The following is a 23,135-nucleotide window of genomic DNA, read 5'->3' as shown; positions in this document are numbered from 1 at the left end:
CCTGCAAAGGCCCACGGGACCAGCTCCATCCCAGCCAATCAGTGTCCCATTCAAATTGCCATTATTTCAGGTTTGCAATCATACATGTCAGTTCCTACTGCAAGGATTTCACTGTTAGCTTTCCTTAGAATACTTTACCCCGAGTATGCACAGTGCTGCCCCCTTCTCATATTCGCATCACAGTTGAAGTGTCATCTCCTTAGAGGGCCCTTCCCTCGCAATCTGATTTAAATCAGTTCCCCAAATTCATTCTCAATCACATTACTCTGCTTAATTTTCCTTGCAGAACTTTTCACCTTCTTGTGTTAATTTTTCATTTCTTTTTTTGCTTGTTTCTCAGACTATCTCCGTGTACTAGAATGTAAGCAAGCTCCGGGAACTGAGGTCATTTGACTTCCTTCACTGCACCTTTCCCAGCAACAAGAAGAGCTCAAAGTTCATAACCAGTTATTCATTTAATGAATAATGCTTATCTTTATTGTGTTGTTATAAGAACTAAATAGAAAACTGTTTAATTTACTTAACAATTGCCAGGAACAAAATACCTGCTGAGAAAAAGTTCGTTATTGCCATTATTGTAATTATTATTAGGTGCTCAGCATATTTGTGTCAAGAATGTTGATTACAACTCATGCTAATGTGTTGCATCTTTCAGATGAAGCACTTTTATTTTATTTGTTAATGTAAGCAATATTTAAAATTAAATTAGTGAGAAATTTGAATATAGTTGAACATTTCAACCTCTTCAAAATCAAATCAAATAGCTAGCAACGACTTTTACCTACCAGTGGGAATAAATCTATTAATGTCCTTTAATCAACCATTCAACTATAAGGGCAACTTTCATGAATGGAATTAAATCAAAGACCTTATCACTAGAGCTAGGTTTATTTAATTTAAGCCTGTTATTAAACTTCCCACTTTTCAAAATGTGTATATAACTCAAGGAAAATCTCATTAAACTCCATGGAAAGGATAAAGAGAGTTTTACCTTCCAAACCAACCAGAAATGAAGCCATTGGAAATGTGGGTTATGAAGTACAAACTACAAGGTGATATTAGAGTGAGAACAGAACTCAGTGGAGAATGGTATTCTGTCACATATTTTAATCTTTTGTCAGAATTATTTGTGAGGTCTATTAAATGACATTGGTCATTTAATTTGGAAAGAGCAAAATACAACTATCGCAAAGCACACAACAACAAAAATGATGTATTTCAAGTATCTGAAATATGAAAGAGAAAATTCTAGAAAATATTTTCCTAAATCCTGTTTATATTATATAAAGTTTATAATGACATGGAGATGTAATCTTGTCTCTAACTTATTCAAACCCTGTATTAGACATCATGGCTGATTTTCAACTTCCTATTCTTTAGTTATGTGACAAGTATTTTATAAAGATTGCCCCTAAATTTGCTTCTAGCTTTTTGTAAATTTAATTTTGTCATCTCTTTTTTTAACTTAACTCCCTTTATATTTTTTTATTTTAATATTCATAAAAGAATGTACTCTTTAGAGGGATAGGTGGTTCAATTTACAGAATATAGTTTTCTTATTTGGAACACATATGACTGCACAAGATATGGAACTTGAGAAAGTTTTAAAAGTAGTATTTGCGCAGCATGTGGCTCAAACCATTGAGTGCCTGCTTCCCACAGGGGAGGTTCCAGGTTTGGTCCCTGGTGTCTCCAAAAAACAAAAACAAAACAACTAGCAAACAAATAAAAAACCCAACTCAGCAGAGTCGATGTGGCTCACTGGTTGAGTGTTGGCTTCCCACATACAAGGTCCTGGATTCAATCTCTGAGCTGATACTTAAAAAAAAAAAAAAAAAAAGTAGTGTTTGGTTTAAAAAGCTTTTGTAGAAAAAATGATTTGGGAAAACCTGAGCTAAATGACTACTTCCCGCAGCCTTTATTATCTCCAAAAAGAAACTTCACACATTTCTCACAATTATTTAAACAGTAGCAAACTTGTTCTTTAGGGAAGCACCACGAGACAAATTTTCAGTGGAACCAACTTTATAAAAACTGCTCTAAGAAAATGAGTGATGGTGTCGTAAAAGGTATCAAAGGTATGCTTTGAATATCCAGAGGGTTCTCTTATTCAAAACTTATTTACCTAATACATTTAAATTAGAATGATGAATTCTATATTATTTTTAAATTGTTTATGTCATTTTTTACTATCCTAATTATCCTTCCCATTTACCATCTGTCTTTATCCACTGGCTTTCACTGAAAAAAAGGTGGAAACAGTGGACTTATTGGAATTTTATAAAATCAAAGGATCAATTTAGGTTCTAATTAGGAGTTCTGGTCTAAATCTGTTTGTCACCAAAAAAAAAATTTTTTTTAAGTTACTCCATAACAATCTCATGTATAGAATTCTAGTTGTTTAATGCCTGATATGGCTTTATAGGTAGATTTAAAAATAATTCATAGGGAAGTGGCTCAATTAGATGAACTCCCATCTACCATATGGGAGGCCTTCAGTTTGTGTTCTGGGGCCTCCTTGTGAAGGCAGGCTTACCCACATGCTGTGGAGCACCACCTGGCCCGCAGATGCCATGGAGAGCCTGCTCAGCAAGGTGATACACAGAAAGAAGGGAGACAAGCAAGAACAAAGAAGAGCCTGCAGTGAATGGACACAGAGTGCAGACAGCAAGCAAGCCGCAAGGGGGTGGTGTGGAAATAAATAAAAATAAATACAGACACAGAAGAACGCACAGCAAATGGACACAGAGAGCAGACAGCAAGCAAGCCTCAAAGGGGGAGGGGAAATAAAATAAATAGACACAGGAGAACATACAGTGAATAGACACAGAGAGCAGACAGCACACAAAAAGCCATGGGGGGGGGATTTCATTAAAAATAATTCATAAATGTGTGGCTTTGGAAGAAAAGAATTCTGAAACTTCTATCAATAATGCCAATTAAAGGATTTTTAACCACTATGGTTCACTAAGTCATTGATTTCTCTATGAGAATGAGGATATAAAATCTTGTAAATGTTTTATTTCTCAATGAAGATGAAGTAAAAAGGCAGTCAAAAATATTTTCCATAGATTGGTTTTCTCTCACTTTTAAAAAGCAAGTCAGGATAACAAATATATGAAGATGGGTTATACCCTAATTACAGACCAAATAGTTTTATTCTTGAGGGAGTTTCACTAATTATTATATATCATCTGACTTTAATGAAATATAAGTCTTCATATCCACTCTAGTCAATTGTACAAATTACACACAAAAACACTATGCTGTAAGAACTATTAGAGCAAGCATCGTCTACATTAAAATTATTCCCTGACCCTTTCCCAAGTTATTTCAATCATAGGTTCCTGAACTATATATGCTCAATGAACAGTCATGTAATGAATTAATGAAGGAATCGATGAATAAAATAAATTCAAGAGATCTACATCAATTTACTCAGACTGATGTAGTCAAGGAGAAATGTTCCATGCAATGTGATTGAGTATAAATATTAGTATGAAATTTGTGAGTATAAATACTATTGTATTTGAGTTGTCAGGGAGTAAGAGACTCTTGATTTCTAATTTAGCTTTAATTGGAACTAACCACCTGAGTTTTCCCACATGCTATCTCTTCACTAAACACATTATCTGGCTGTGAAACAGTTCAGTGGCCTTCTGTATTTTGCGAAGGATATGGAATAAATATGGGCTCTCTAAGGCCTATGCATGTATACCACATCGAATAGAGAGATCTACATTCCCAGGAAGCATGTTGAGATGTAGAAGTAGATCCAGACCCCCTGTGTGAACAGGGTGCTTTCAGGGGGATTGCTATGCAGTCGGGAGCGGTGCATATTCGAGTCTGCTCTGCACAACAAGGCAAAATAGCCCCACTTTTAGAAAACACACAGTGAATCTGCAAATTGGTATCATAATTCATGTTGGCTGTTCATTTTTCCTTCCTCCAATATTTCTCCCTCACCTCAGTCTTCACACTTCTGCTCACGATACCTAATAAGTAGGTAACCCAGTTGGGAGTACCAGTATAAATGACTCACTCTGCCTTCTGCTTCAGCTGATGAGAGAGTTATAACTATCAGCAAAGATAGGAGAGAGAGAGACCCCACTCAAAAACCATTGTATCCACTGCACATCTTCCCTAGTATGACCCTATGCCCCTTCTGCCATTACCCAATGATACCACACTTCCTCTGTATTGTTAAAACACAGGAGCAAAACATCTGGGGACAAAATGATCCACTTGTATTTTGGAGTTGGAAATGGCTGTTTTAATCCTACTGCTGGGTAATGTCTGGGTAAAGGGAATTGCATGATTGCTGAACTCATTTTTGAGTTATTTAAGCATGACAAGTTATGCAGAAACACAAGGGAGAGAGACATTTTAAGATGCAGGAAGATTCCAGTCACTTTTTCTACAGCTACAGTACAGAGTCCATATACACTATTGGGCTGTGAGTGGCTAACTGGGTGCCAGCTTTGGGAATGCAACAAAATGACATACACATAGTTTTATCTAGTATTCAGGGATAAGGATTTCAACAATAGAGAGATGTGGGGCAATATGAGAGGAATCCACCATTCTGCAGTTTAAAGATCTAAATAGGCAAAACAATCCAAGTCCTGTGATATACTTCATTTTATTAATTCTTATATGTACAGAATAGCTTATACCTTACAACCACCCTATAGGGAACAGTCACCTAATATCTGTACTTGTGAGGTAAGTCCAGTATATATTAATCAACCTATGTGTGCCATTTTCTCTGATTCTTTGAAGATACAGTGTTTGAAAAAGGTATAATTAGAAATAGAGTCATAGATATTTGGGGAAACAAGGATTTTAGAGATTGTTTCTTCCCCCACTCTCATTTTATCCATGAGGAAAAGGCCAACTTTGAAGTTTTGCAATAGATTCAAAGTAGTTAAATGAAAAATGAGTGTCAGTTTTTCTCTCACATGTTTTCCTTCTAACCTGTGAGCTCCTTCTAACCTGTAAGGACTGAGTTAAGTTCCAACAATTATACTACATATACAGTAGATACACAGTAAGTACTGCATGGAAGAATGAAAATGAGGCAATGACTTTTGAAGATCTCAAAGAACTAGGGAAAGATTCTGAGCATTCTAATTCTAGCACAGTCTAAATGTCCTTATTCAGAAATCTTTGGATTTAAACACAAGATAATAGCCAAGTTAGCATTCTATAAGCTTGTGCCTTACATAGTAGCCAGCTAATGAATATACAATACTTATTTGTTCAAACAATAACTGAGTTTCAAAGGAAAGTAAAAAAGAAAATTGTCCTTATAAAAACTCTTCCTGATAAAAACAGTCACCTTTTAAAGTCCACACTGTAAACCATTAATGTTATTTCTTGTGAAGAAATTTTAGTATACAAATAACCCTTTCCTCATCGCCCATTATTACCTGAAAACTAGTACCTGTAGGTTAAGCCAATTCTTTCAAGCAAAATTTTGTTCACAGTTATCCTGGAGAAAGGAAATCTAGTCTTTCCTGTGATAATAGCTTAGTATTGGTTTTTCAAGAATGATACAGCAAGATAATTTCCCTTGGTTCTTTTACCTAAATGCATAATGTATTCTGCTTGAATACTCCTGACCATGATTTCTGGGTCCAATTGGCTTAGAGGTGGGCATAATCCTATCAAGTATCTCCAAATGATCATTTTATACCTTATAGGAAGCACTCCATATTATATATAGAAATCATAACCATCTTTTTGCAAAAATGTTATCATCACCAATTTCCTCATTATTTTATAATAAAATAATCAATTATGATCCATAATTAAAGATATTTTATAGAATAAATTTTTGAAATGTGAGACTCTGTCCCTTCTTAGAGAAAGCCCAAATAAAATGAACAAAATATAATTCATTATATTGTTGTTAGTTTAATAGAATACAATACTTATTCAGCCATACCATTTTTTAAAAATACATTTTGTTCCTTGAAGTAGAAATATTCAGGAGTAAATATTATTATATCTGAGGACTTTTCCTTTATTTCAAATAAAAGAATATCAAAATAAAATATTATTTTTGCTTTTCTCTGCATTAACATCTTGGGAATGGAATAAAACCAGTGTTTTGATTATCCAGTTTCTTGTTTCTTGGTAACAATCCAAGAAAAAGAACTTATAATGTATAATTCCTTAAAAGATAGGGAATAGATTTTAAAATTTTTTTAAAAAGGAGGGAGAGAAGGAGAGAGAAAGGGAAAGATCTTCCAGTGCTTGGGCCTGCTGTATCTGCTCTGAGAAATTAATAAACAAGTTAAGTTTTCTAGCATTGTAAATTTTCAGAGATAATATACTAGTGGATAGAAGCAGGAGTGCCTCTGTTTGGCTGCTGGAATCACTGCATATTATAGAAAAGTATGGGCTGTGATCTGTGTGTTTGTGTGTGGGTGTGTCCATTGAAAAAAGTCAGTGTTAAAATCGAGGTATGCCCTCTTCAGGAAAATAGTAAATCCATATTAAAATACAGTCAGTATCCAGCATCCGTTCAATAATGCCTCATTCACTTTTCAGTAGAAAATTTTCATCCTTTGCTGGAGTATACTTTCAAAGGATAGGTATGTATCCAAACAAAATTACTTGTATATTAGTTTCCATGTCCCATCCTGGAGGAAGATGTGTATTAAGTAAAAATGCTATTAAGCAATTAAAAGAAACTACGAGTGGTTTTCCAAATTTCATTCATTAACAATATGCAATAATTGTAAAAATATATTTGACTTTGATTTGGTAATCTCTTCATTTGAATGTCATCTGTAAAACAGTGTTGCAAAAAAAGGTCCCTTTTAGAGGGATGTTTGTTTCTGGTTATTTTTCCTTTAGTTCATTCTTCCTCCCTAAACTCTCTTACTTTTAGCCCTTCTGATTTTAAATTTGTTTAGATAGTTCTTATCTAACAGAGTTCCTAAAAATATGAAGATGATAATTTTAGGAGATATTTCACTAACTCCAAAAGATAAGTTTTTTCAACAGAGGCCAATCTGATCAGTGACAAAGTGTGCCTTCATCATAGATTTTGCATCTGGAAGGGTCTATACATAGAGGGAAGTAACTATTAACACTAGGTTAAGTCCATTGAATACATGATCTTATTATTTCCTCAAGATAGACCTAAAAGGAAAGCATTATATGGAAGCAGAGGTTGGGTACAGTTATTAAAAGGGGAAGCAAGGATTAAAACCCATGGTGTGACTTCCACTAAAACTCATCTACTTCCCCTCCTGACCCTCAGAGCTCAGAGACCACTTAGGCCACCCCCTCACTTGAAGATGTAGATAAACTGAGGCCCAAAGACACTAAAATGATTTCCCTGAGTGTACACAATCATGTGTTGACAGAGTCAAGGCCAGTCCAGTCTTATTTGTCCCATACTGATGAGATATTTCTAGCTAACTCATCTCTGGCATTAGGTGCTTATCTTCAGCTATACTTTGCCTAATCTAAACCCTTTTCAAAGAATAACTTCCTGCGTCAGAAAAACATTGATCACTGGGTAACAGTGTTTCAGATATAACTTATTAAACCAAAAGAATGACCCTTTTGTATGTGAATGTTCACAGCAGCATTATTCACAATCATCAAAAGGTGGAAGCTACCAAAATGTCCGTCAACAGATGAATGGACAAACATGTATATATGTACAATGGAATATTATTTAGCCATAAAAAGGATGATTCTGATACAAGCCTTGGATGAACTTTGAAGACATTAGCTAATGAAATAAATCATATACAAAATTACAAATATTGTATGATCCTACTTATGTGGAATATCTAGAATAGGAAAATTCATAAAGAGACAAGTAGAGTAGAGGTTCCCAGGGACCAGCTGGAGAGAAAAATGGGGACTTATTGCTTAGGGAGTACATAGTTTCTGTTTGGGCTGATGAAAGAGTTTTGGAAGTAAAGTGATGATGGCCACACAACTTTGTGAATGTAATTAATGCCACTGACAAATGTTCAGTTATACATAGATACTACCGCAATAAAAAAAGTATGGCCTTCAATGTTTATTTTTACAAGGAAGAATATAAATAATGAAATATTCTATTCTAATTATGCCATCATGAAACAAAGTGTTTCTTTATCCCCACTCCTACAATTACTTTATTCATTCCTCCATTTAATTGTTCCATTTAAGAGAGAACTAGAGTTATGTTATGTATTGGTGCAAGTAGGTTAAAGAGACCTCATTTTTTCCTGAAGGAATATCCTTCAACCTTTAGAATATTTATAAAATCAAGTATATTTACAGTAAACAAATACCTCATTTAATTTCTTCAAATTTGATGCAAGACAATGTGGGATCAATGACACTTACTGTGCTATTTTAGAACATTTCTTCTTATTGAAATGTCCATCCTGTACCCAACAGAGAGGGTGGATGAGTGAAGTAACTATCCTGTACCTATGGGGTGGGTGGATGACTGAAAGTTGTACATGAAAAGGTAATGGAATAACAAACATTTGGCCAACTTACCCTTGAATTAACCACTTCCAGAGAGAGATTCTGCGGCGGAGCGCTTGGCACTAAAAGAAATACATGAAGTTGAGATGGTTATGCTACAGTCATGAAAGAGAAACTTCAACCCACTTTTGAACAGAAAAGTGTGTCTTTTTCATGTAGTTTATAAGTTAATAATAATGTAGGTTAATCCAGGTGGCACTTCAGAATTTTCTTGGAGAGATTAAAAATATCTCCAACTGTTTATTCCTTCTCACTCGGTGGGCCAGTTATCCATCTGGGGAACCCCTAAAACAGTTAGGCGAAAGAATGTCTGCTGTGACACCAAATTCTATTTAATTATAGCTTTCTTGTAATAACCTTCCCAGAGAAACCAGTAAAAATACACAGGAGATTTCCTACAGTTGTTTTAAAGCCTTAAGATTTTATGCATTTCAGGATCTGCATGGTTTTATGATGAAATACGTCATTTTAATGGTCACCTATATTGCTAATCCCTTTAATGCAATCTTTATTGTCTCTTAAAAAGTGAAATGAAGAAATACTTAGAAATATATCCTGTTATTTTAGCCATATGTATTTAAACTTGGATCATAAGTGTAAACTGGTTATCAAGTAGCATCCGGTGAGTCAATTCTATTAACAAAAGAGCAATTTGTCTTTGTTGATTTTGTATATATTTAATGTCTCTTACCTGCATTTTGATTATTCCACTCCTTCATGGAAGAAGGAGGAATATTTGACAACTCTCTTTTTAATACTTATGAATCTTTACTATATCAAAGATTGAATATTGTATATCATGAGGAATTCAAAGACAACTATTCACTGAATAGCCATTATGTGCCAGGCATTCTTTTAGACGTCTGAGATGATTCATAAACTAAAGCTTCCTGCCCCATAATTGGAACAGAAGCAGTATTAAATAAATATGTCACACATATTAATCTATGCAATCTGTAGTTCTTCTTATCCTTGTTCATGACAATGTGATGAACTTAATAGTTAAGAAATGCTTCAGGCATTTTCAGGAGTTTAAGAGCCATTTTTTCTCATGTTTCCCCTTTTCCTTTAACTTAGGCCATATCTATGTTTTTCTAGGGACTTATATTTTACCACCAAATTTTTAGGTCCTACTTTGATTTTACCTTAAGAAAAGTAATCACCATGGGGGCATGATATGTGCTTGATTCATCTTTAAATCCTCCTAACTGATCTCAATTAATATTTACTGACTGAATGAGTAAATGAACAAATTAATACTTACTAAATATTAGCTTCTGGACAGTTTTCAACCTGACTAGAATGGCAATCATTTTGTTTTGATTGTGAACTTGTCTTAGAGTAAATGTTCACCTGAGGCTTCTTTATCATGAATTTCATCAAGTATTCTTTCAAAAGATATTCTTTAATTCAGGAAATAGAACTCAGTAACTAATTTTTAGTTCAAATTATAGTTTTCTTATTAAATACAGAATGTAACTTCTATCACACCAGGGATTTTTCCCCTTTTGGTGCTGCATCCCCAATATCTACAAGAGTGTATGAAACACACTAATTAAATATTAATTGAGTGAATGAATGAATGAATGTAAAGGTTATAAGACATAATAAAAATTCTTTCATATTCATTGTTCTGGTCACAAGTCACTTTCTTTTTGCAATTTTCTTTTTAATTGAGTTAAACACATACTGAAATGCACAATTTTTAAGTGCACCACTTACAAAGTTATCTGTTTCCATTTAACTACTGCTTAGATCAAAATATAGATAATTTTGGATATTCTGGAAAGCTCACTTGTGTTCCTTCCCAGTCAATTCCCTTCCAAGTGGTAACCACTTGTCTGTCTTCTAAGGGCTTAAGTTAGTTTAGTTTTTTCTTGAGCTTACTATAAATTTAATCATAGATTTTTTTGGACTTATTTTACCATTTTTATTTCCATGAAATTCATCTTTGTAGTTGCATGTAGCATTAACTTGGACTTTTTATTGCTCCATAGAATTCCAATATATTTTATAACTATCAATATATTATATGACTATGCTGCTCTACAGTTATCTGTTCTACTGTTGAATGGCATTTAGATTATTTCCAGTTGGGGGCTTTGCAAATAAAGCTGCTATGAAAATTCTTGTACATGTCTTTGGTAGAAAATTTGCATTCATTTTCCTTCATTATATACCTAAGAGTGGAAATGCTAGCTCATGGGGTAGGTATATGTTAGGCTAATAGATATGGATAAACAGTTTTCCACAATAGTTATGCCAATTTACACTCCCACTAACAATGTAGGAAAGGTCTAGTAGCACCAAACCTCGCTGAACTTTGCCATATTCAATATTTTTAATTTTAGTTATTTGGTAGGTGTGTAGTGGCACCTCAGTGTGGTTTTAATCTGCTTTTCCCTGGTGACAAGTTGTGTTGAGCATTTTTTTCACATGCTTTGTGGTAATTAGATGTCAATTTTTGTGGAGTTCTTGAAATTATGTTTTATTAACACAGATCAGTTTCCTTCAAAACTCATTTTCAACAATTTTCATTCTTTTCTATCTTACATTCCATATTTACATTTTGATTATTAAATCATTCAAACATTTAGTCCTCTAAAGTTAAGATGATTCATTAGGGCGCTCTTGCATTTAGCACATCCTCATATTTTCTCAACCCTACAGATGCTACGTTAATGAAATGAGTCTTCTCTGAACTACCTTTTCACAGACCTGAGGAAGTCCCATTCCATTATTCAGGAAAGGGGAGAAGACAGAGTCCTTACTAAGATAATCTTTACATTTCCATTCTTTAAAAGAGGAAAGATAGGAGATAGGCTACAAATAACCAAGAAATGTGAGATCAGATGCACTAAACAAACTGATAGTCACAAAGATGCAGAATTTAGCATGATCCATATTAAAAATATTGTGTAAAGCATTGGAAATTAAAACAGGTATACACTGAAAATCATATAATTTCACCAACTTCTGAAAATAATAATGTTTTAAGAGCAAAATTTGGAAATGATGTATTAATATTGGTTAAGAACTAATAAATCACTTCTTAAACATGGGAAAACTTTTAGTTTACATTTAACATGATATTGTAATATTTAAATGTCACATTATACTTTGATAATCATCTTACATTCCTGTGGCCAATTAAATCCCATCAAAACATAATTTCAGTAACACTAACCATTTATGATGGGTGATTGAACTTTGGAGGAAGGAGAAGATACCTGAGATTTATCATGTGTTTTGTTCCAGGTACTGCACTAGGTGGTATGTAACTCTCAAATGTCACTTTCAGTTCATAAATGGTATTTAACTCCTCATTGTCAGAAAGTAAAAAATATATTAGATAAAAGATAAAGATGTATTCTGCTTTTTGTAAACTATGACAATTTTAGAAACATCGAGCATATTTTCTCTATTAGGAATTGCAAGTCAATGAAATAAAATCATGATGATATTTATAAAAATGGTGCTTATGTATTTAATCTATTTACAATATAAATTTCTTTCTTTCCATTGATAACACATTGGCTATACCTGCCTTATACACAGTTAGGAAAGAAAAGTATAGAATTTTTTTTCTACTGTATTTTTAGCCATCATCTCTCTCCCCTCCTTCTCACTATTAATTTCCATATTGTTTAAAGATAAATAGATGTACCAGATAGGATTCAATGCTTGGTAGAAGGAAGAGGAATAGACATTTATCTTGGCTTTTCTTAAGAGGCAGAATGGAAGGACATAGTTCATTGCTTTTCTTTTCAAAATGTCAAGTAATTTATCATTTAAATTCATTAAAGCCAAGCAGAGATGTTTGGTCCGCAAACTCCCCTGAATTGGTGGACCATGCTGGTTTGACACATACTGTGATGAGGCACTTGGTAGTGCAGATCAATTTCTTACATTGGCAAATGAATCCCCACATATTCAGGTGCCTGACGTTCTCCCCTTAGCAGATGGGTGCTGTCATGTACACAAAATTTATACATCAAATAATTTACATTTAATTATAAGTTTGTTTGCTTAAGGAATTAATATGGGACATTTAACATAGTATAAGAGAACACACTGAATTCTGCCTTTTGACTTACTAGCTTATACCACTTGGCTATGCTGCTTACTAGATTTTGTGATTTTTTTTGTCATCCATAAAGTAAAGAAAATTATACTGGTGTGAAGATGAATAATAATGCAAAGTGCTTGAAGCAGGGCCTTTAATGAGTAACTACTCAATAAATATTAGTGATAACAGTGATAAGAGTGTAAAATATATTCCTATAATTAGGTTTGCCTAAGATGTTGAGTACTTCTGCTTTGGGGTACAGGCAAAAAAAGGTGACATGGGCATTCCTGATCGTAAACTCACTGATTAAAGTTGTGATTGCAACCTCTGACCTATACATAACAACAGGTTTCAGAGACTGTGTTTTGGGACAAATTGGTAAAACTAGTTACATTCTACACTAAATACTAGGCTGCCTAGGTCTGAGCTTTATAATCCCAACAATTTGAAGACATGGGTCACTATAGACCAATGGAACACCAGGAGAGCAGTTGAATGAAATACAATGTTTCTACCCAGGAGAACAATTAAATAGAGCTTAATTAGAGATGGCAGCTCATCTGGGTAAGCAGAACAGGAAGAAAGAAGCTATTAGAATCATTAATCAGAAAAAATGTACTTGCTTTACATTTTCATTTTTATTCACTTTTTCTATGGTCCCAATATAAATTTTTACAGTAAGAATTTTTCTGACATGATAAGAAGTATGATTTCTTTACAACACAGATGTATTTAGACTCAGTCACATATTAAATTAGCCCCACATATGGGAAGTCCTAAAGATGAGTGTATACATACAAGTTTTGGCAGAATTGATCTGATTAATTCAACAAATATTTACTGAGTTAGGAGATATAAAGAGATAAATAAAACATCACCCCTCACATGGAGGAGCATACAGTATTATGGGGAAAAGAGACATGAACCCTGACATACATAACACTTTTCAAACACTTAAATATATGCCATGTGCTGTCATAGGTTCTTACACAGATTAGCACATTTAATTTTCACACGAAATTCCTTTTGCAACATTCAAAATGTCAAAAGAGAAGAGAGCTCCTTGACTGAGGCCTGGGAGTTTGGTGACTATGAAAGTGATCCAGAATATCTCTTATGTGATGGGTGACCTCAGCACAAGCACCTTCATCAGAGAAGACATGAGATTGAAGCAGATAGAAGGTCTCTGGACAATAATGGAAAGAAAATCATAAGCACAGGGTTTTTTGTTGAAAACTAAGAGACATCAGTTGATTGTGTAGATCAGGTAAGGTCAGGGTGCCCACTCTGAGGGGCTATGAAATCCCTCCTTTCTCCTACCTGATGGAGGAAAGTTAGTGTCCTTTCTCAGAGATGCTTGTTGGGGTTAGGGTCATGAAATCCTTTCATTTAGTGACAGGCATTTTCTCAGTCCTAAACGTTGTTAACACTTCCTGAAGATAATTCTCGGGCTAATTAGTAATAATCTATCTTTCTCACTTATGACATTTAAAACCAAAGTGGAGAATAGGGCTACAGTATTACAGTTCAGGGTGTGAATTAAATCTACATAAATTATGTAAAATTATCATTTTCAATTGTTTTTCCTTTATTTTTATAATTATAAGTTGTGAAGTAATTTATTCTGCCAATAAATATTCTGTTCTCTCTTCAATAACAGAATCAGATGGGTGGGCATAAGAATTACATTAAAATGATACTGAAATGGTGTCACATACAAAATACATTTTTTAAGTTGAAATTGCAAATGAGCCCATTACCCTCATGTCCCTTTTCATTGTGTTTATTAACATATTCCCCTTTATATAATCCATGGATATTGTATGAAATAGCCACTCAGATAATTTCTCAGATTAAAAAAATGAAGTCAAGAAATCACAAGCTAAAAGGCATTTTAAAAAAAACTCAAATGATCAATAATTTATAGAAGTGCACAGGCCAATGTGTAAATCATTGCTTAAAGAAATAGCTTGTTGCCTTTTTAACACTCATGTGGCTCATCTCTGCATTTCTGTACCTGCCTTCCCCATCATATACTCTTCTGTACTTTACATTCACTTTTATTAAAATTCCTAGTAATTCTTTACTGGCAAGTCCTTACACCTCTCATTCGCCCTGCTACTCCTTTGCCAAACCATCCTCTTCATTTATATTTCTTCCTCTCTTTTATGGTTTTTAAGGAAATGCATCACATCTTTCATTTCTTAGGCAAGGTATAACTAAAAGTTTATATTTTCATATCTCAGTTTTAATACTTTCAGTGTTGGATTATATGGCATAAACTCTTATGATATAATTTCAGATTAAGGGGTATATATAGGATGAATGTTGGTATATGATTTTAAGCATCTTCTACCTTCTTTTAGAAAGAATAAAAACAAAAACGAAACATGAAACCCCAAATTAGGCCACACATGTGCACAAATGTGACATTTATTAGGACATTTATAAAAATAAAATAAAAACATAAAAACTTTCCTTTGAACTCTTAGGCATTAGTAACACTTTGAGGATTCCCTATTAGTGCCTCCTTACCTCAGATTATATATTTTGCAAGAACCTTTAAATTGTAATAGACAGTGTGAGCGAATTAGCCCAATTTCTATTTAATGTTAATAGACATTCAAGAAAATTTTAGTCAGGAAGCCCTGCAAATGGAAATTTTTACGTACATACAATATTCTTTTATTATTATAACAAATACTTGAATGAAATTTCACTGCTGAAACTTACCATCAGAAAGTGTAACCACTGTTATATCATCAGTAGAAACTCCTGGCCCGTAACGATTATAAGCTAAGAATCGAAGAGTATATTCTGTGAATTTTTTCAGGCCTTCCAGTTTATAAGATAATCCATCAACCTCTATATTCTGGAGACACAGAAAGCCAAAACTGTTAGTAAGGAGACACATTACAGTGGAAATGGCAGCAATTCTCTGCAATCAGTGGATTGGATATTAGACTCTTACAAAACTACACTCTAGTTTTATAATGAATTGTAAAAGCTAACTTATGACATAGACTCCTCCACTAAAGCCCCAAATACTCTGCAGACTCCTTGTTAAAACAGCACCATGCTATTTTTACAGTCATTAAGTTCCAATTTTTGTAACACTACCCAGTCCATTAAATGGTGTGGATTATTCGGCCCACGTGGAAAACCGACAGGCAGAAGGCGGCTTGCAAAGTCCATGAGAAGAGAGAGTTGCTGTGTCCCAAAAAGGGAATAATTCATCAAGAAACAATAGCTTTCTTCCTTTTCATGCTGAAATATACCCACAGCTCTTGAAACTGACAGATACTTTGCCACAATTTTTATCTCCCAAATGTAGTAAGGTAGGTGGGAAGAGTTTTACCACTTCACAGCTGCCATAAACGAGGGAGTGGTGGTAAAAGTCACTGAGGATACCAGAACCAGTTTCCTCTAGAAGACCCACTCATTACTTGGTGCTGCATGATGATACACACACATATCCATTTTGGATGATCCCATTTTTAAATATATTTAAAAGGGTTGATAAAATGCATTACTGAAGAAGACCTAAAATATATAGAAGCGGCTAGAATATAAAGGTGAAAAGAATTGCTAAATAGCATAGGGACAGCAAACCAAATATATATAGAATGATCACATAGGAGGGACTCCTAGTGATGCTTATTTTATGCTATAACTTAGAACTTGAACTATGTATGAGTAAGACCATTGCAGACCCCTTTTAAACTGAAAATCCAGACCACGGACTTTCGTGACAGCATGCATACCACACTTCAGGTGCAAACTTCACAACACAAAGTAATGACTCAAGTCACATTTCTATCTTTCCTATTTAGCCTATTTATGTTTTCCCACACAAAGTGAGACTCTAGAAGGAAGACACCTCAATATTCATATCTGAGTCACAGAATAGAACTGCTGAGCTTCACGTGTCCTTCTAAAGACTCTTATTGACTGTTACTTGACCTGCAATTCTAATTTGCCTATGTGCGGTGTGTGTGAGGACCACAGATTACAAGCCGTGTGTAGGAAGGAGGAATGTAGTCTTCTAATAAAAGAGTATACAGGAAACAAGGAGAGGTGACCACCTGATGGTGGGAAGCTGAGAGAAATAACATAAAATACATAAGAATGTGAAAAGGAAGCCTAGCTGAGGCCACTGAACATAAATTCACTAATCCCTTAGGATAAGGACTGAAGATGCGAATATGTTCTGGAACCAGGCTGGTTAATACAAATGTGGTTTCGCTAGCCCAGGTGACTGCATACCCAAAGAGAAAATTGGTGGCTTCCATCTTGACTTCAGCTCTTTGCCCATTTTGCCCCTCAACCACCATTATTGAATTAAATTGTTTAAAGTTTCTAATAACCAGTCTTTTCAAACTCATCCCTATCCAATTAATGCATCAAGCACTTGCAGCTCTTCTATTTCTCTAGCCCCAGAGCATCCAATAGAGTCTGGGGTGTAGCCATTCGTTTGCCTACCTGTTCTTTTCCTGTGCTCGCCTCAGTGCAGAACAATCTGTAACCTTGGACTGGACCATTTGCATAGGCAGGGGGTTCCCAGGTAATAAAAATCGAGGTAGGTGAGGTAGATACAGCTTGCAGGTTTTCTACTGGTCCCGGGACTTGCACTGTACACAAAAGAAATTGACTAATTTAAGAGGGCTCCCTGTCTAAAACAAACAAAAATACATCTTTTACCATTCAAGGAAATTGTAGCCACATGTGCTAATTTTGGAGTCATACGGTATAAGAATATAAAATAATGGAATTTTAGAATTATTTCATTTGAAAACTCAGTAGAACACATATTAACATAAACATTTATTTCATTTTGCTGTTGAGGAAACTTATCCAAGAGTGTACAAAAGAGTGGGATTCTTAGTCTCAATTCTTAGTCTGGAAATTTTCCCACTATACCAGTATGTCTTTGCCTGTATATTCCTAGTAACTGTAGAAGAGAAAAAGAGAAACTTCTTTTAGAATACTTATTACATTATGGTCTATTAATGACTCAAACACGCAGGACAGCTATGGGTACTTTACTGCATTGTTTTCATTTAAGTCAGTATATTAAAATCTGGCCCAATCCTGGGTCCTTTAAATAAATTTCAAGATTTCTTTTCCAATTTCACATTCTAATATACTCCATCTCCTCTCATAACTACTATTTTACTTAATCAAGGATAAGTAGCTCTCTCGGTAATGAAATTAGATGACGTAGGTCCACAGTTGGTTAACCAAAACCCCTGTGGCCAGATGTATTATGAGATTCAGAAATTTTCGGATTTTAGAAAGGCAATACAGTGCCCATGCAGCCATTGATGAAACACCCCTACTGGGGCCTGTGTTAGTGCACTGTTATCAAGTGCAATCGTATCTTTACAGAGAAGCATATGAATATTCACATAAGGTCAGGTCAGGTTTGGCTGTCACCCAAGTTAAGGAAAATCTTCAGTTTTTAATATTGTGGGATTTTGAGTCTGTACATACATAATTGACTAAAATTTAAACATATGCCTTGTAAATGGCAAAGGCAATACCCTTGTTAGTTAGTATTGCCTAAAATAAATTGTCTCAATATTGCAAGTGTATATAAGCTTACCTTAAAATTTTTTTATTTTTCTCCAATCTTGGAAACCACTGAGATGTAGACTGACATACATTCTAGACCTCTAATATAATTCCATGCGTTTGAACTTCCATAGCAAAAGCAGCATCTGAAAAACTGGTTGACATGCTATCTGAACAGTATGCTTCTTGGATCAGCGTTGAACCCAGAAGCATTTCTCTGGATCATTTTTCAACATTTTCCTGTTGAATCCAGCCTCTCCAAGACATCACTGCTCTCACATTTATTTGGAAAATTATATATTCACATCAGAAACACATACTTTACAATACCTTCACATATTTTCCCAGCATCACCAACATTTTGAAAATCCCTTTTCTTGACAATAGCATTTTTCTCACTTTAAAAAGTGATTGCTTTTTTAATCCTTTTTAACAATCTTTTAAAACTTTTTATTTGAAAAAAAATAAAACCTACAGATAAATTTTAAGAATAACAATAGTACATATTTACCTTTACCCATATTTACCCTTTATCCATATTTACTCATTAACATTCTACTCTATGTACTATGCATGTGATGGGGGAAGGAGGGGGTACCATTTCAGATTAATCTGCATGTATCAGCACCCTTTACCTCTAAATACTTCAGCACATTTTTTCCTAGGAATAAACTTCAGTGAATTTTAGATTGTTTCAGTACTTTGTGTAATCTATTTCTGTATGCCAATTGAGTCAGTTGGTCCATCAATAGCATTTATTTTATTTTATTTTTTATTTTTTAAAGAGTTATTTATTTATTTCTCTTCCTCCTCCCCACCCCCCCAGTTGTCTGCTCTTTGTGTCCATTCGCTGTGTGTTCTTCTGTGACCACTTCTATCCTTATCAGCAGCACCAGGAATCTGTGTCTCTTTTCGTTGCATCATCTTGTTGTCAGTTCTCCATGTGTGCTGTGCCATTCCTGGGCAGTCTGCACTTTCTTTTGTGCTGGGCAGCTCTCCTTATGGGGCAAACTCCTTGCACGTGGGCTCCCCCATGCAGGGGACACCCCTGCGTGGCAGGGCACTCCTTGCGCTCATTAGCACTGTGCATGGGCCAGCTCCACAAGGGTCAAGAAGGTCCGGGGTTTGAACCATGGACCTCCCATTTGGTAGGCGGATGCCCTATCCATTGGGCCAAGTCTGCTTCCCAACAATTGCATTTATATTGCATTTATATAGGATTTCCATAGCATTTCCCCCTTCCTACTCAGCATCTGGTCTATGACTAGGTTTGCATTTAGTTGTTATTTCTCTTTCATCTGCTTTACTCTGGAATATTAATATTTTATCAGAATATAGTCCCTCCCAGGTGGTGTGAGAGTTCCCTGAGCCCCGAGTGTGGCATGGACTGGACAGGAACTCATGAATGACTGGTGGGCCCAGAGTGAGCATGAGAATCTGGAAGAACAAGCTGAGATGCCTCCAACTGAAAGGGGGGACACACGTGGGGGAACGTGCACAGCCTGCCCCAGTCTGCAGTGGAGGGGGTGGGATGGGCATGTACTTTGAGAAGCTGCCTGGGAATTAGACATGCCAACTTCAGGCACCAAGGAGAGAACAGGCTACAGGGAGGTCTGCAGCTCAGGGCAGCAGTGCCACAAGAGCAAAAGTCAGATCACACGCTTCCTGCTGCACCCAGCCATTGCTGCCTCATACCCTGTTTCTTAATGGGGGTGGAGTTGGGGGTGGGCAGGATGCCTCCACTTAGTGGCCAGATTAATTACAGCAGCACCTGGCTTCTCCACAAGGCTATGAACAAGACTAGGAACATAAATGGTGTTTAATGTTTTGCATCAAGTGAACGATTTTATGTACAGTTGCCCAATGATACAGTACATCATAAGCCTAATATTACACTGTGTAGCTTCACTCATTCGATTTCGTTGATTTAGCCTTGTTAGTATGTGACCAGAAATAGTGTTTTCCTAACACACGTGATAAGAGCTATTAAAGTTGGTATATGTGTCTATGTGTATTGTGTACATGGGAGTGGGGAACACCAAACAGTAAGTTCCATCATCTGAACTCAGTTTACAATGGTAATCATCTCTTCACCAACTGCCTTCTTCTGTCTTCCAAATGGGCATTGGACATTGTCAGGCTAAGTGCTTGGCTTTCCTGAAGAATTTCAAGCAGACATATCAGATACAGGAAGTGGAACGATGGAAAAGATCATTCAGAGCATTTAGTTCAAAGTATTCACAAGCAACAGTATGTGTTCTCACCAATATCCAGACAAATGAGAACACTCAATTTGTTGGTGTAAACTTTCTAATTGACTTCTCAGAACAGATTGCCATTTAGTAGGAAATTATTTCCTACATTAACATATTATCTCAAAATGCAATTTATTTTATGATATGATTGTATTGGTAGATTTTCTTTAATATCCTCATTTTTAAATATAAAAATCTTTTAATCCTATGTTGGTACCAGTGAAGGGCTACCATCAAATATATCATACGAATTCATAAATATGTATATATATTAATTCATAAAAATGCCAACACCCTGATGTAGACCAAGATACTGCCTGAACATGGGAATCCTCTTTATAACATCCATTCCTAGCTAGAGTCAAGCCTCTGTTGTGCACTTGAGCTATTCAATGCTTGCTCTTCTTCAAAATGGAGCTATCATTTCAGAGTCATGAATTCCCTATCATTTCCCCTATAATATATTTGTGGATGATATATTGTATCTTAGGTTAACCATGAACATATGTGTATATATATACATAAACATATACATATGTATATATTCAGATCCTATCCATAAAGTATATTTAAGCATAACATATTTTACATATATGATACATTATGTGCATATGAGCTGCTAGCAAGAGAGAAAGAGAAAAAGGGAGATTCAAAATGTTCAACAATGGGAATTAAATATGAAATCAATACAGTTAACAGCTTCAGCCTTCTATTTCATTATCTTTTAGTATGTCAGTCAAGAAACTTAATGGGCTTAACTGCCCATCATTTCAAGATGTCTTTAATAATCCCCACTGACCCCCTCAGTTGGACAATAACTTTGTGGCAAACTGCATCTAATTTCTCTCTATCTCTATTCAAGTTACCTATTTCTTCAAAGAGTGGAAAGATTCCAGAATAGATGCATAACCTATGCAAGTAAGTAATCAATCAATGTCACCCTAACCAACTACCTTTTTAAATTTCGATATTGCATTACAGCAGAAATTCATTATAACACCTGTACCAAAGGACAAATTAAATACTTATGTTGGCGTAAATGAGATATATTACATGTCACTATTTGCACTGGGGACAGCAATTTTTGACTATATATAAATTTATAGTAAAACAGAATTGCTTATAATGGGATTTTATTGCATATTAGCCAAAAAAATTACATAGAAAACTTAGATAGATTGTCAATAAAGCATGAGAGATCATATATATATTTAATACAGGGTGTGTTGCATGTTTTTATGTGTGAGTGTGCACATGACAAAGAGAAACAGTTTAATGAGCTACAGTTGATTAATTCTAGGTAAGAATCAGAAGAGATGGTTTCTTTTTCCTCCTCTATCTAGGATAGGGACCTGTCATTGGCATCAAGTAGTCCAAGAACATCTCGAAATTGTGTATACATTTTCAAAAATACAATATGTACAATTCCTAGGTATAGGGTCTATACTATCAACCATTGTATTCTGAAATCCTCCAAATGGTAATCCCAATGAATTAGTTCTGGTTTCTTTTAGTTCTGAAAGTCAGTGATTCCTTCTCATCAAGTCATTTGTAATGACTGCTAATTATTTCATGGTAGAAAACATGGCAATGATATCACTTTAAAGAGATATCTTTAACATTGAGTCAAACACTAGTGCTTTGAAAGCTGAAATATGTTTTTGAAATAAATATTTCTGTTTTATTTTTCAAACCATGCATATTTTAAAGAATTCATCTGATTTAATTCACCAAATATTTTGGGATTTATAAGATGTTAGGGCTTCTGATGACCAAGAAGTCACATAGCGTTTACAAATTCATACTATTTTTTCTTTTTTTCTTTTACTTGCTCTGTTTTTATTCAAATATTTGTCCCAAATTGCCCTTCCTGAATTTTCTCTACTGTAATTCAATGTTTGCATTGGTCACACTGAAATCTAAATTGTGATCTAGCAAATATCTGGCTGAAAAAAATCTTGGGAGTTTAAATAAGCTCTTTGATATAAGAATATTAATATAAGCTTTTCAGAGAAAAATCATTAGAAGGATTGAGACATGCCACTGTCTTCATAATACTGACTGAGGTTGATGTCTCTCAGCCATTATACTGATGTTTCTCAGCTGGAAGTCCAAAATGAAGACAAATGTTAGTGTCAGAGAGTATGTAGTTGAGCATTTGAATATTTAAAGTCTTTTCAAAATGACTGTGTAGTACAATGAGCTCTACTGTTCCTAAATCATCAATTTAACAGCCATCAATTTTTTAAAAATGAAATTAACAGTGGATTTGGGGGAAAAAATCACAAAATTTGTTATCGTTCAAATAATGCCTTATAATTCATATGTCTTCAATTCAAGTCAGAAGTCTGAGCATGATTTTACCACTTTGTTCATTTGCTAATTTAAAAATGATTCTCGGACCCATTTTTGAAAAGCGATATCCAAGGATCCTAGCAAACATGTGTAGTGATCCAAATAGATTCAGAATACAAAGCTCTCTTCCTTTAAGCAGCAGCTTCCATTGCCAGTGATCTCCTCACTGAACATATTCAAAAGCAAGCCGTTTCTGAAACAACTTGCATTTATTGATAATAAAATGCATGCTTTGATTGCCTCTTTGATTTTTTCCTCCTGTAGTTAACAGCTTTAATGATATTTCCATGAAATCTGTTGCTATTCTGTATGGGAAATGCAACATCAAAAAGCCTGCAGGCAATGTAATTATTAACATAATGAAACCCCTT

At 34.8% G+C, this 23,135-nt stretch overlaps 1 protein-coding gene across 6 annotated transcripts in view; it reads right to left on the bottom strand.

The window, feature by feature from the left end:
• Nucleotides 1-23,135, bottom strand: part of DCC (DCC netrin 1 receptor) — a 1,130,593-nt gene that overhangs the window by 268,941 nt on the left and 838,517 nt on the right. For all 6 annotated transcript variants that reach the window (XM_058277746.1, XM_058277743.2, XM_058277744.2 and 3 more), the window contains exons 10-12: nt 17,063-17,211; nt 15,314-15,452; nt 8,524-8,573 (exon numbers count right to left, since the gene is read on the bottom strand). In XM_058277746.1, coding sequence (XP_058133729.1) covers nt 8,524-8,573; nt 15,314-15,452; nt 17,063-17,211 — 338 coding nt within the window. The remainder of the gene's footprint in view (nt 1-8,523; nt 8,574-15,313; nt 15,453-17,062; nt 17,212-23,135) is intronic.

Source organism: Dasypus novemcinctus, chromosome 16 (genome assembly GCF_030445035.2).
Source record: "Dasypus novemcinctus isolate mDasNov1 chromosome 16, mDasNov1.1.hap2, whole genome shotgun sequence".
NCBI lineage: Eukaryota > Metazoa > Chordata > Mammalia > Cingulata > Dasypodidae > Dasypus > Dasypus novemcinctus.
The sequence above is the reverse complement of the archived record's forward strand: the minus strand, read 5'-3'. Positions and strand labels throughout refer to the sequence as shown.